General features: G+C 42.0%; 1 protein-coding gene across 3 annotated transcripts in view; it reads right to left on the bottom strand.

Annotated features, from left to right (window-relative positions):
• Positions 1–387: 387 nt before the first annotated feature.
• palmdb (palmdelphin b) overlaps positions 388–13,879 on the bottom strand; it is a 37,803-nt gene continuing 24,311 nt past the window's right edge. Inside the window, exons 1-4 of one of the 3 annotated variants that reach the window (XM_029626623.2) lie at positions 9,234–10,208; positions 1,520–3,632; positions 1,289–1,380; positions 388–1,159 (exon numbers count right to left, since the gene is read on the bottom strand). In XM_029626623.2, the coding sequence (XP_029482483.2) occupies positions 1,079–1,159; positions 1,289–1,380; positions 1,520–3,521 (2,175 nt within the window). In that variant the 5' untranslated portion in view covers positions 3,522–3,632; positions 9,234–10,208 and the 3' untranslated portion in view covers positions 388–1,078. Of the gene's footprint in view, positions 1,160–1,288; positions 1,381–1,519; positions 3,633–6,277; positions 6,523–9,233; positions 10,209–13,879 lie in introns of those variants that run through there. The other 2 variants (XM_029626622.2, XM_029626621.2) reach the window with 2 other exon arrangements.

Raw genomic sequence — 13,879 nt, 5'->3', positions numbered from 1 at the left:
TTCATACGTGGTATTTATTGTTGCACTAATTTATTGAACACTTGCAGTAAGAATACAAGGAAAATCACCTGAAAAATAATGTAATAAAGTGGCCTCTCTCTTATTTTAGGTAATTTCCATACACAATTTAAAATGCTAGCAAGCAATACTGGTAATTTTTGTATAAGCAAAACAGTAACAAGTAAGCATATCAACATACTTAATGAAACAATGTCAATTATTTTTTGTTTCATGAACTCTATTATCAGCGTTAAATGGCAATTCTCAAAAAATGGAGCTTGTTTAATACTCTGCCTCAATAATTATTTAAAAGCAGAAACATTTTCCTCCTTTGAAAATTGTAAACATGTGACATTTGTAGGGAAATGCACAATATAGAAAAAAATTTTTTTTTTTTTTTTTAATAAGCTTTCTTTTTTTTCCTTTTTGATTCTGGAAAGAGTATTTTATTTTAAACATGGAATCCGTAATAAGGGAAACGGCGCCACTGGCGGCCCATCGCCGTTATTGTTTTTAAAGTATCGCAAAAGGATGTGGTGGTTTCACCATTAAGGATTCCAGCTTTTAAGGGAATGTTAAACATGTATTTCAATCAAACATGATTTCACATGATGTATAATGTCCGTTCAACATATCTCAGATTTCAGCAACTGATTGAATGTATTTTTTGATACAAGTTACATGTTATAGTATTGTATCATACAGTATGTTATATGCCCACACCAATATTTCTGGAAAACACAGTACGAAAGTACAATAAATATAAGCTTCTTTCCTTTTAGCAAGACCATACACCAAAATATGTTTTCAGATTTGCTCACATTAAAATTTCATAAAATGTTAGCTTCTGTGGACTAAACATTACATTCATTTACATTCAGGCATCTTGGCGGGCGAACACACAATACTATTTCCTGGCACTTGGACCAGAGAATCGATAACATTACAGAAGCAGCAAGTGTGGTTAAATGTCGCAACATGAAACAAACATGTTTGCAGCACTGCATTAAGTCTATTAACTCAGCTGAAAGTGGACAGGCAATATTTTCACCAGTGACTGCGGGTTGTACTCTGTTCTTCACTCGGCAAACTCCCCAGCCTCCCAGCGCAGCGCCAAGGCGCTCTTACGCCTTCCTCCGGCTCCATACACCTCAGGAAACTGAGACAATCACCTGATTTGAGCTCCTGTGGCTTTCTTTCAATTATATTTATGCTTTACATCAAATGCGATATTGACACTCGACTACGGTAATTGTATGATAACACAACAGCATTTTGGTTCACTTACTCTGTGATCACAGGATAGGGCTGAGCGATCCATCTTGTATGCAGTTTTCATTGGTGATGATGGCGAAGACTTACATTTCAGTGGCGCATCAGCTGAAATATGGTCAAGACACAATGTTTTCAATTGGTTGATATTCATAGACAAAAGCACAATATGTTCCGGCTTAGTTTAAGAGTAGGGTCAGAAGTTCTTCCTGACCAAATATATGAGACAAACTTTGTATAAACTTACCTTCAAACGACAAGCTGTCCATGAGATTCTCGGCCACTAGGCCTGTGTTGTTGTACATCCCTTTCGGATAGATGTTTGCTCTTTCTTTCTTCAGCTCCTCTTCGCGCTGTTTCACCATCTTGATCTCCTCGTCCACCAATGACAGCTGGCTCCTGGAGCGCAGCTTGAAGAAGGGGTTGTTGAGGAACGTTGAGGAGTATTCCTGGCCTTGCTGCTCACAGGCCGTGTTCAGGCAGAACTCTGAGGCGCTCCTGATGATCAGGTTGGATGTCTCTAGGATGATGAAGTTGGCATTGGAGGTTTCATCCGAGTGCCACTCGTTAACTCTGGAGGTGTCTCTGGCGCCATGTCTTGGACTTCCTTCCGGTTCTAGTATAATGATGCTGTTGGCAGGCAGATCGTGTTTAAGTGGCCCCTTTGCCGGCGAAGACGTAATAATGAATGATGGAGTAGTTTTGGATCTGGGTATGTTGCAGCTGCCGTCCTCCATACTCTCAAACGTCTTCCTCTTTTCGTCAACCTCCTGACATAGCTTCGCTGGGAGCAAGATGACTGGCTTGGCATTTGTCTGAGCACATTCTGTAGGTTTCGTCCCATTGGAGAAACCCCTGTCCCGCTTAAAGCTGTCTTCTCTCTCCATGGCCAGGCGGATCTCCCTCTCAATGGAGGTCTCTGGGAATTCTTCATAAGGGGACCTGTAGCTGGAATCGCCCAGGCCTGAGTCCTCTGAGCAGGGGCTAAACTGGGTGTGGGGATACTCAGCTCCACCCATAGCCAAATTCTCTAGGCTCGTATCTCTCGTCTTGGGCCTGTCAATGTTCCTGACTGGAGTGTACATGAAGCTGTGGCTGCCCATGAGGGGCCCACACTGCTTTGTGGTGGGTGACAGCACCAAGTTCTTGGTCTGCTCTTCCATTTCCCTCCACTGTTTTCGGGCCAGCTGGAAGTCCACATGCTCTGTGCTGACGTTCTCACTCTTGGTCTCCTGGATAACGCAGAAGTCCTTTGGAAGCTTCTTGTTGGGATCTGCCTTGCAAGATGTATTGTGCCTTGAACCATTGCCATTTCCCTCTTCGTCTTCAGAGATTTTGGACAGGCTTTGGAGCAGTGCTGCAGGGTTATATGTCACTTCCTGTGCAATACCAGTGAGGTAATCTGGTTGCTCCAACACTTCCAGTTCCTCTTCCTTTGGTATCTTCACTTGAACTTCCTCCTCGTTATCGTCATGGTTGTCAACGTTTTCCACTTCAACCTTTTGGACGAAGAGATCCTGTGCACTCAGTTGGAGGCTATCCAGATAGTCATCATCGTCCTCATGGTTGATCGAGGAGGAAAATATCGCCCTCCATTTATTTGCTCCATCTTCACTCTCATCGTCTGAAGAGGCCTCTGCTATCTCAACACGCAGGCATTCATCCACCTCGTCTGGGTCCAGACCATGACAGGACTCGTTGGAGACATCCGACAGAACCTCCTCTCTGATGTACTGTTCTAGTAAAGACTCCTCTGGGACATCACTGATGTAGTTTTCTAATGGGCCATATTCAATCTCTTTTGTGTCTTTATCCTCACCATCTTCATCATCCTCTGGGGTGGACACAGTATCTTCAGGCTGTTCTAGTTCTTGGGTGTCCTGTCTCTTACGATGAGCTTCGTTCTCATACACACTGTCAACACTTGACGGTGTGTCAGAGACAGACGAAGTGATGGATTCGTTTCGGTTGAGTTCTTCATGGCTAGACAAAGCCTCCTTTCGAAATGGGTTACCTGTGCAGAGCCCGTTTCCTAAGCCGTCAAGCTCATCGATCATACTACCCGGTAAATCTGCTAGAATTTCTAGCAACGCTTTCTTCCCTATGGATTCTAGTGAGTCAGCCTCTAAACAGACTTGTTCCTCTTCTGTTCCTCCTAAGCCCTTTTTGTTTTCAGTTGAGTCAGTGAGCGAGAGTTCCTTTTCATAGGCAATTACGCTGGTCATCTCCGTTTGTTCACTGGTCTCCATGGTTACCGCCTTCGAGAAGGATCTGGGTTCGTTTGGATTGTGATTCTGAGGGTTACTGCAACCTTCGTTCAGTTCTTTACCATCCGTCACACTTGCCACAGCGGTAGCTCTCTGAAAGAAATTAAAAGGTATTCACCCGTCAGTAAGGGAGATTGGGAATTGTTACAGTGTTACATGTTATTCCCTCACTGAGTGCAGTATCGCTGAGTTTGGCACTTTGTATATGAAAATCATTTTCTCTTTTCCCTCTCTAGCCTTTCTCTAGGCTTTAGATTGGTTTGTTCTTCCTCTCCTTCTTTCCCCCTTCTTACTTAGTTGAAATGTCTCTGTTATATTGTCCCCTTATTTCCCAAGTGATAGGTAAAGCCTTTTCTACACAGCTCAGCCAAACAATAGACCTTATTACAGTGACCTGTATATTACACAGAACAGACAGCAGATCATTTGTGAAGAGGTTTTGCTTGATTCTAGATCTAGGTAAAAAGGGTTTGGTATTCACTCAGAAATATGTTAATAAAATGGCAAAAAAACATTATACAGAGTCTATCTGAATCCTGTGGAACACATAAGAAACCAATCCAAGCAAATCCTATCTTTGTCTTTTCCCATCTATTACAATTTGTACCAAACACATTGAAAACAAAACAGAGAGGATCACATGTAATTGCAGAGGGGTGGACTCATCAAAGTTGTTTGTTTACTATTGCAGTGAATTGACAAATTGGGTTAATCCACAGTGAGGCTGAACAAGAACACCAGTCGTACCAGCTGAATTAGATGGCTCTGGCTCCGGCTTACATAAGACTGCAGAATTGACTATCACCCACGCTGTGTGTGTGTGTGTGTGTGTGTGTGTGTGTGTGTGTGTGTGTGTGTGTGTGTGTGTGTGTGTGTGTGTGTGTGTGTGTTATTATACACTACTTCTGTTCTGTGTGTGTTACGCCCGCAGACCCCCAGCATGCCCAGGGGTAGTGGTGTCCCCATGTCGCCGCTCAGCACCACCACCATGGGAGAGACAGGAAACTGACTGCTGATTGGTGTCATAACGAGGGAAAAACTTAGATAGAAAAACCGTGACAGGCTGAGCAGAACACACAACACATGCATTTCCAGTCAATTAACCTGAGGAAATGAATTCATTTGCTTTTAGAAATGTAATGATTCTTAAAAATGTCATAGTTGGAACTGTTCGTGGTGAATTTGACATTTGTTCTGTGCTCTGAAATTACTGTGAAAATAAAACTATTTTCTCAAACACTATTTACATGTCACATTTGTGATTTATGCTATCCACACTTTACTGTGTATCGTTTAGACTTTTTTTTTCTACGGATGGTGATTCATTATCACCTACTCTTCACACACCACACAGGGATTGATTAGATGCCAACACCAAAACTGACTGTTTCAGTGGAATATACAGCGTCTCCATGACGCCACGCAAGTCAGGTGTCTTGCTTTGATTTGATCAGGGAAACAGTGTTTTCCTTCTCATCTTAACTCCATCATTCCACCCACGGTTCTGCATCTATGACCGGACAAGCTAATCAAAAGCATCTCTTGTATCCTATCCATTGTGTAAAATGTGTTGTACATCGTGAGGCTGTTTCCCAGACAAAGATTAAGCGTAATCCTGGACTGAAAAGCACATTCAATGGAGATTATCCGGGAAACTGCCACCTAAATGTTCAACCTGGGTCTTTGCCAAGCCCAACTCCAGAGAAAGGCTCACATCAAGCACTGAGCTGTGGCTTCTTTCACACCAAAGCTCGGAGTATTTAACAGCTCCAAACAGCAAGGACTGCCAACAGTCATTCATAATGAGACCATAATCCTCATCTATCCTATGACTTTCTTTACAACTGTCACTGTAGGCAAATTCCTTTGTGTTGTTATCGAGCTGTTGCTACAAAAAAACTCTGTGAAACAAGATTTTAATTGTGACTGTTATTAGCTGTTATTGTCAGGATTGTTTTGTTTGGATGTTTTGACAATGTGTCAGACAAATCAAATCATATTTTGTGAAATAGCATAACATATTTATAACTTTATATTTCTTCTCCCTGTGAATGTGTTGAGATAATAGTTTAGTCATTCAAAATATTTCTTAGGTGGAATAATTTGGCAAGGCACAACAATATGATATCCTACCTCCATTGTCAGCTCGGCAACATCTCCCAGATATTTCTCTATCCCTGCTTCATCAGAACCAGATAGCTAGTTCAATGCAGTCCGTATTGTGTAGCTACAAACAACAGAGGTGATACAGGGCTTAAGGTATTTCCGCTGGTTGACAGCACCACTAACCTTCCTCTCTTTTCTTCCTGTCACCGTCATCATTTCGAACCATCTAATCCCACACAAATGCCACACAAACATTCCTCTGCGACAATACAACGGGACAAAGATGGATAAAACAAAGTTTCCTTCTATCCAAGGTCGGAAATAGACACATCATCAAGCCAAACACAACAAGCCATTAAGTCCAATCAAAAATAAGACAGAAGTGCTGAGCACCATGGCAACCCCCAGTAGTCATACCACTTAGCACACAGTTTGAGTGCACAAACTTCCACCACAGTCTCACAGGCGCTCAGGCATGAGCTGTCTTGTCCTAAGTATCTGTATGCAATAAAAAATGCAGCGTCAACGTGAGATTAGCATCAAGCACACAGAATGAGAGACAGAACTGATGTGTTAGAACGGAACAGAACATCATAGCCGTAGAAATATAATCAAATGCACATGGTACCTACCAGAAGCTTCCAACAGATGAGCCAGAAGGAGATCATCTTGTTCTTACTGGTCCAGACAAATCAAAATACACTCTTCACAACAAACACCCAACATGGACTCTGAGTGACTGTGTGTGGTGCGGTGGGAGAAATGCCCAGCCTTATTGATAACGGATCAGAGGTGTTGATCAGTGAATGGTACCCATGTTGAAAGAACTAGAGGGGCACTCTATTGGCAGAAATGCCATTGTGATGAAGTTGATGCTGGAGATGGTTGTTCCTCAGGCTACTTCCTAATCACGGATGTGGCTACATGTTATGGTGGTGTCCTAGTGCACTCCCAGTCACTGAGTGGCCATTGAGTGCCCCTGTGTAAATCCATGGACTTTTAGCAAGCCACTCAATAGGTGACCAAGGTCATGATGGGATTGATTTTAGACTGAATGGTGGCATCATGGAGATATTTTCTGCAGGGAATGAGATTGAAAGCTGCATGTGACATTTGTGATGTGTTTTTGTTGTTGTTGTTGTTGTTGTGTGTCCCCAGCTTGCGAAGCATCATCCAAATTACACATCAACTAAATGCCACGTTGAATTCTGAAGTCGCTTGCATGTGCGTCATTCGTAAGTGCCTGCAGGAGGCAGGATGCTTGGCAAGAAAGCTGTTGTACACTCTGCTTATTAGTTTCAAGGCTGTTCTCTATACAAAAGGAACAGTAGCTGTGAAGTTCAGGAACAGAACAGGCTCGGTGAAAAGAGACATGGTGTACGTGGGTGGGTTGGAAACATGGAGTATGACCAATGATGTATATAAACCCTGAATTGCTCATGCTATGTATTGGCCATTAAGAGGCTTTGAACTGACCGGTCGGATATATTGTCACTGGAATTCTACAGTATTTTGATTAAATGTTTAAAGTCAAAATTGTAAGTGTATTTAGGTATTTTGTTGTTTTAGTGGGGACAGTAACATTTAGTTTTCAGGTTGAACTCATATAATATAATTTAAAAGTATGCATTAATGTGTGTAATAGAATAGATGTGGCAAAAACGAATGTAGACATTAATAAATGCATTTAGCTTCCAAAATAGTTGTACAATGACGGGGCTTCAACACAGTGCCCCCCTATGAGTCATCTAGTGTATGGAAATCATTGAGGATGACTTGAAGGAAACTAGTGTGATAGAATATTTCTAAGAAACCTTGAGCCCTGCAAGGTTTACATGTTAATCTCGTCCGAGGTTAACATATTGAAACACCCAACATTGACAATAAGAACAGGAAGTCTGTCCTCTGGTGTTGATAGGTCAAATTCTCATGATTACAAACGTCAATAGTAGTGACATTTTAATTTGACGGAAAAATGTGGTATAGTGATTTTTTGCCGGAGATTGTGTAACTAATACATGTGGTGTGTTCCTGCACTTTTGAAAACACTCTACACTGCTAGCTTGTTCACCATTACAAATGTCAATAGTAGTGACGTTCTAATTGGATGGAACTACATTTGGAGCTTTTGTTGCTATGCACTGCTAGCTAGTGAGGGTGATGTCATTATCATTTTAATTTATCAACGGGACTTGATAGAGCTGTAAGAGTCACAGACTCTATAGTAGGAGGTTAGAGAGGGTGTGTGTGTGTGTGTGTGTGTGTGTGTGTGTGTGTGTGTGTGTGTGTGTGTGTGTGTGTGTGTGTGTGTGTGTGTGTGTGTGTGTGTGTGTGTGTGTGTGTGTGTGTGTGTGTGTGCGTGTGTGTGCGTGTGCGCACCTGGCTATCTCCCCGGGCTGGAACGACTAGATGGAGTGGTGATGATGGAGGCCTCTTCAGCAACTCGCTATCTGCATAGTCAAGTACCTAAAACTCTTATCTCTACCTGACTCCCAGACAGCACAATGTAATGCATGTGTAATGAAATGCATGCCGTACACGCAAGGACACCTGCTGCTGCTTTCAGTAAAACACAGAGAGATGAGTTCTTATTCTTTTACCTTTGTCATTTGCAGTGCACTTGTGTGCATGTGACTTTTATGAAATTGACAAACAAATTCCTTCATTTTGATATTGTTGATGTACCTGTAGCAGTTAGAGCTTTGGGCCAGTAACCGAAAGGTTGGTTGTTTTTATTCCTGAGCTGATAAAATGAATAATCTGTCGATGTGCCCTTAAGTAAGGCACTTAACCCTAATTGCTCCAGGGTCGCCGTTGATAATTGCAGACCCTGGCCGTGACACAGGGAGAGTTGGTATATGCAAAAATCACATTTCCAATTTACACAAGTATTAATAAACACTTGTACATGTGTGAAATAGGACAATTATAAGCATCCACCAAATAATTATTTGCAAATACAGAAAATAAATTAATAGAAAGGAGGATCTTTCCATTCAGAGTTTTTATGATCGAAGAAGTTTTAGTAAAAGATCAAATGAAAACATTTGCAATCTCTTTCTACACACTTAAATTTAACCCCCAAAACCTCTCAAATGACCTGAATACATCAATACATTCAGCAAGGATTTAGTTTTTGGCTAATACAGTCCAAAGTGAAATATAAATATAAAATATGAGCATTTGAATATAATCCAAATGTATTGTCAGAACACCTTGATTTAGTTCAGAATGTAATAATATATTTCCGTTGTACCTGTGGCTGTGTTGTTTTTCTGTATTACAACAAATATACCGTCTTTGACCAACCTCAGCGGATCTATACCTAATCTAACGCACCATCACACATTCACACACTGTAGCACACTCCAATTCAACACCCACTTCTAATCCACTATCTATATGATGCCCTTTCACCATCATAATCCTTTTAGACTTTTACAAGAGACAATTGCAGCAAACCGATACAAGTTACATCATGCAATAACAGTTCTGGTCTATAAAACCAGCTGGTATTTCTAGTCCCTGTCAGTACTCCGTACAAAGGAAAAACTCTTCGGGTCTGTGTTATTGTTGCTGCGGTCCTACCTTATGCCAGTCCAGCAGGTGATTGTAGACTGGTTTTGGCTAGCAGTGTTAAGCTGGCGCTCTGTCTCTCTGTAGCCTCAGAGACTAGAACTCTGATTATGAATGTGTGTAGAGAGGAAGCAACCAATAGCAGAGCAGTGTGGATGGTGCAAAGAGATGGTCTCTCTCTCTCCTTTTCCCTTGCACACACACACACACACACTGTCGCATATTCATAAAGAGCGTACCCAAGACTTCTCTGCTGTGAGTAACGTTGAGAATGCTGATGTTTTGTACGATGATTAACCCTGTGACGCATTTAGTCAAAACCAGGAACTTACTGTTCAAGTTCTAATCTTTCTAACCTTCTCGGGTTTTCTTTCCTGAGGTTTGCCCAGTGTGCTGTAACTTGAACTGATGATTGCGTGTATTTCGAGTTCAGATATGCTTTTTTGACTATTTCAATTGATAACAATCCCTTCACTGAATGTATGGTCAATCAATGTACAAACTCTCAACCATAGAAATAACATGTTGATAAAAGTCTTTCTTATTCATTTTCTTTGGTTATTCAGATAACACATTTTTATTTTCCAATTTAGTATGCAATATTACCAATGACGTTAATAATTCAGGAATGAATTCCTCATTGTAGATTTTGTAAAAGCACTGACAGCAGAAAAAGGTCGGTCACTTTGGCGTTAAAACACCTTCACAGCCATTTTAGAAATGATCAGCAAATGTCTTTGAATAAATATTGTTGCTGATTGAATACTACACCTAATTCATTTAACACAGGCATACCATAAATGCATGATTGACATACAGACATTTTCAATATCACACATTCATAGACCATCTTGGCACTTCCATGATAATATAAAAACAATTCTGATCATCTGTCTTGTCAGTGGTCTGTCTCTTAGAAGACGTCCTGTATCTGATGAGCAAAATAGTGTGTAGAAAAGGTCTGTTTCATAGGACCACTCTTTTCTGTTCCTTATTCTTCACAGAATAGTAGCGTCAGGGACGGGTATCAATGCTTTGCCGGTTACACTTTCCCCCCCTAGCTTTGCCATTCTCATTTTCAAAGCTGTGGATAAGAAAAATGGAAAATGTTTAAGTTCAATATTTTTTGACTGAATCTTGATTTTCACCTAAATTAAAGTCAATCATCCCACAAACCCAGTAATATAAAATGTTCTCCTGAAGGTTTCCATGGTATAAGAAGAACAACCTGTGTGAAAATCCATATGTAATACTTGTGCATTGTCTTGCTGTCTCTAAGATTTCTTCTTTAGGAAAAAAATTTTTTTAGGGTGGAAGGGATTTTTCCCATCGAAATTATAGCTTATATAATGGTAAGAAAACGCTTATGTAAGTATTTCTCAAGCAAATGCCACTTCATGTTCCTCAGCGTAAGTCTGGGCTTTTCAGATGGATTAGGAAGAAATACCCAACGACATGCTTGCCAATAGAGACCCAAAAGAAAACAGCGTAGACAGAGCATTACCTTGAACATGGAACACAGTTCAACATCTGTACCAAAGCAACACAACAATGGACAGTGAGTTTCAGGGAGGAGGAAAAACACTAAACATTACGAAATGGTGATGTATAAATGATCGCCCTTTGATGTCAGGTAAATCATTATATTGAAAGAGTATTGTAGGATTGGCGGTATAAGTCAGTTAGTCAGCAGTTTAGCCATGCTGTGAAATTGTAGTCTGAATTGACAAAGAGAGAACTGCAACCAGTGGATAGTATGACAAATTTAGTTTTAATTCCTTTAGATTCAAAAGTAGACATCATGCTGAACAGTTAAGTTAGATAGCACACACATACATTAGAAATGACCAAGCACTTAATCTTATATAAAATAAAATAAACATCTCATTCGAGAAATGTAATGCCTTTCTTTACAAGCAGCAGCATCATCTTTGGCATTCAGTACACCTGTACCCAGAACATGACCAAGCAAATGTTGATGTGTTCAGCAGTACGGCCACTGGATGGAGCTAAAGTCTCAAAAAAACAAGTTAGTAATACACTGATTTACATGACAACATCTCTCCGATATTGTTTCCATTCAAAACAGTTAAAAGCTTTCATTCAGTTGTCAAAGCTGACTATAGTTCAAATAAGGCCACATAAAGTAATGCCAGGTGTGGTAACCGCTCTAAAACTGTGCCTTATTATCTTGTTAAAGGAAGACAAAAGAGGGTGAACGTAGGGACCACGGGTTAGAGAATGCTGTACATGCTTGGGCTGTGGGTAGGTTGGCGCAGATGCCACAGGGTTCGCGTGTGATCTCAACGACTCACAAGATCATAGAGAGAGTGTTAGGCTGTTAGAGTAGATGAGAGGCTAGGTTAGCATTTGATGAGAGGGATTGAAGAGCCCCAGCCCCCTAAGCAGCAGCAATTATTTTTGCCCGTCTTGATACCTGCGCTCATGGGCACTTCCATGGCCAGGGGCTGTTGGTCTGGGTCAGAACTGCGCTTGCCAGGTTTGTGGGTGAACGTGGGTCGGTGTAGCAGACTCTCAGAGTTTGTGAAATCTGCAGAATAGTCTGTGTTGTTGCATATAGCTGTGGGTTGGAAGATCTTGCTTCGGTATCCCTCGGGGTGGTATGAGGGTATGTTGTTGTCATCTTCTTCATCATCATCGCCGTTTCCGATGACGACCAGCTCGGCCTGGATATTCTCCTCATCTTCCTCCTCTGCTGCGTTCTGGTAGCCCATGAAGATCATTGTCACTGGTTCAGAGTCCAGATCAGGTGGCAAGGTGTTCATAATGTTGAAGGAGGACTCACCACTGTCACTGGTGTAAAATGGTGACTGTCGACTGCTGGGGTAGAATGGAGACTGATGACAGTTGGGGTAGATTGGTGACTGCCTGTCCCAATCTGTCACAGTATTCTCTATCAGCGGTATGGGAGTGCGGCTTTCTCCTGAACTCAGGACTGCGATGATAGCTGGTCTGTTTTTATCTGGGTGTGGGCCTTTTCCACTGCTACCATTGGTGAGGCTCTGGCCAGTTTTGAAACCTTGATGGGGGGGTGATTGAGGCTGCACTAGATGCTTGTCGGCGTGGATGTTTGGAATGTGAGAGGGGGCAGAGCTGGCTACTTCTTCCCTGCTCTGGGCTCCATCTCTGGGCAGAGCTTCTGGAAGCATCTGGAAAGGGCTGGCTTGAGGATGGCGGGTTGTAATGGACGTCCGATGGCCATTGGGCTCACCAGGACTGGGGCTGACGTGTCCCTGCTCAGGCTTCCATGCAGGGGTTGAAGGCCTGCTGGTGTAAGGAGCAGCGTAGACGGGCCTGTGGTACTGGACCTCGGTGGGGACCTTTGCATCCCCAGCCTGGCGCAGGAGCGCCTCCACCTCAACGTTACTCAGTTCGCCCACCCCCACCCCATTCTGGGTCACCTGTCCCTCCGAGCGTAGGGCATAGACAGACTTCTTCCCATCATCGTAGACCTTCACACCCTTCTGTTGGAACTCTTCAGGGGTTAGGGTGGTCATGGACACGACTTGGCTCTCTCCTGTTCTTATGTCCTTCTCTACACTGATCTCCATGGCGAACATAGCTACGGAGAGAGAGAGAGGACATGGGATGGACAACAACTAGAACACAATGTTTATGATTCATATAACATCCTGAATGTATTTTGAATGTACCACAAATATGTACAGTAGGTTATAACTCCTGTCTGTAAACTGTTTTCATGTAGTTATGTGTTCAATCAATAATCAAATGAAAAAAGCTTTTTATCCAATTTCCGCCATGCTAAAAACATTAAATTACAGGCTTTGAAATGGCCTAATTGGAACAGCAGGTGTCAAGGCCTGATTCAAGCTGAGTCCATGTTCTAGGAATCCAAATGAGTCACCGACAGAGAACGATCATATAAAGGCCCATATCACATAAAAATACTCTGTGATGTACAGGTGAAGTGCTTAATAATTCCAGATATCATCCTAGCTTTTTCTGTTTTCGACAATGCGCAGGTCTCTATTCATTCCATTATCCTGCTTGCTGAGACCTACGGGCCTTGGACATGACGCAATGTTGTGTTAAGCACTATAAAAGAGTGCAGATGGCCACTCATTGTGTGTACACAAATATTCACTCTAAATAACATGGGCCAGATATCGCATACAGAATACTGTATATTGTTTATATACCCTGCTTTGGTTCTTCGCCATCAAGTCCTTCCTGTGGATTTGGTATTTTCCTCAGTGGTCTACTGGTAGGTGTGATGGACCTTTGCATCTGGAAATCTGGCATATTTGGAATCGGTGCGTAAATGTATTGTATCGGGTCTGTAAAGATAACATCCCAGTCAGTTCACATATGCCAACAGGTCCACCAGAAGATGTTAACATGGAATAAATATAGGAATATAATATTAGGAAGACGTATTTACCTGCCTGGTACTCGGCATTTAACTCCTGTGTGGAGATACAGGTGTTCACAATCAAAACCGACTGAAATGATGATGTGAAAATCACAACAAGCCAGGTGAAAAAGGAAGGATGTTAGTAATTAGTGATGATTTCCAAACGTCTCGAGGTTTGTTTCCGCTTAGTGATTAGACACCATATCCAAGGAATCAGAAAACATGCAACTAGAACAGTGGCACCTTCTGCCCTCCATCAATA

The sequence above is a fragment of the Oncorhynchus nerka genome, linkage group LG22, assembly GCF_034236695.1.
Source record: "Oncorhynchus nerka isolate Pitt River linkage group LG22, Oner_Uvic_2.0, whole genome shotgun sequence".
Taxonomy (NCBI): domain Eukaryota; kingdom Metazoa; phylum Chordata; class Actinopteri; order Salmoniformes; family Salmonidae; genus Oncorhynchus; species Oncorhynchus nerka.
This window is presented reverse-complemented; position numbering and strand designations above follow the sequence as displayed.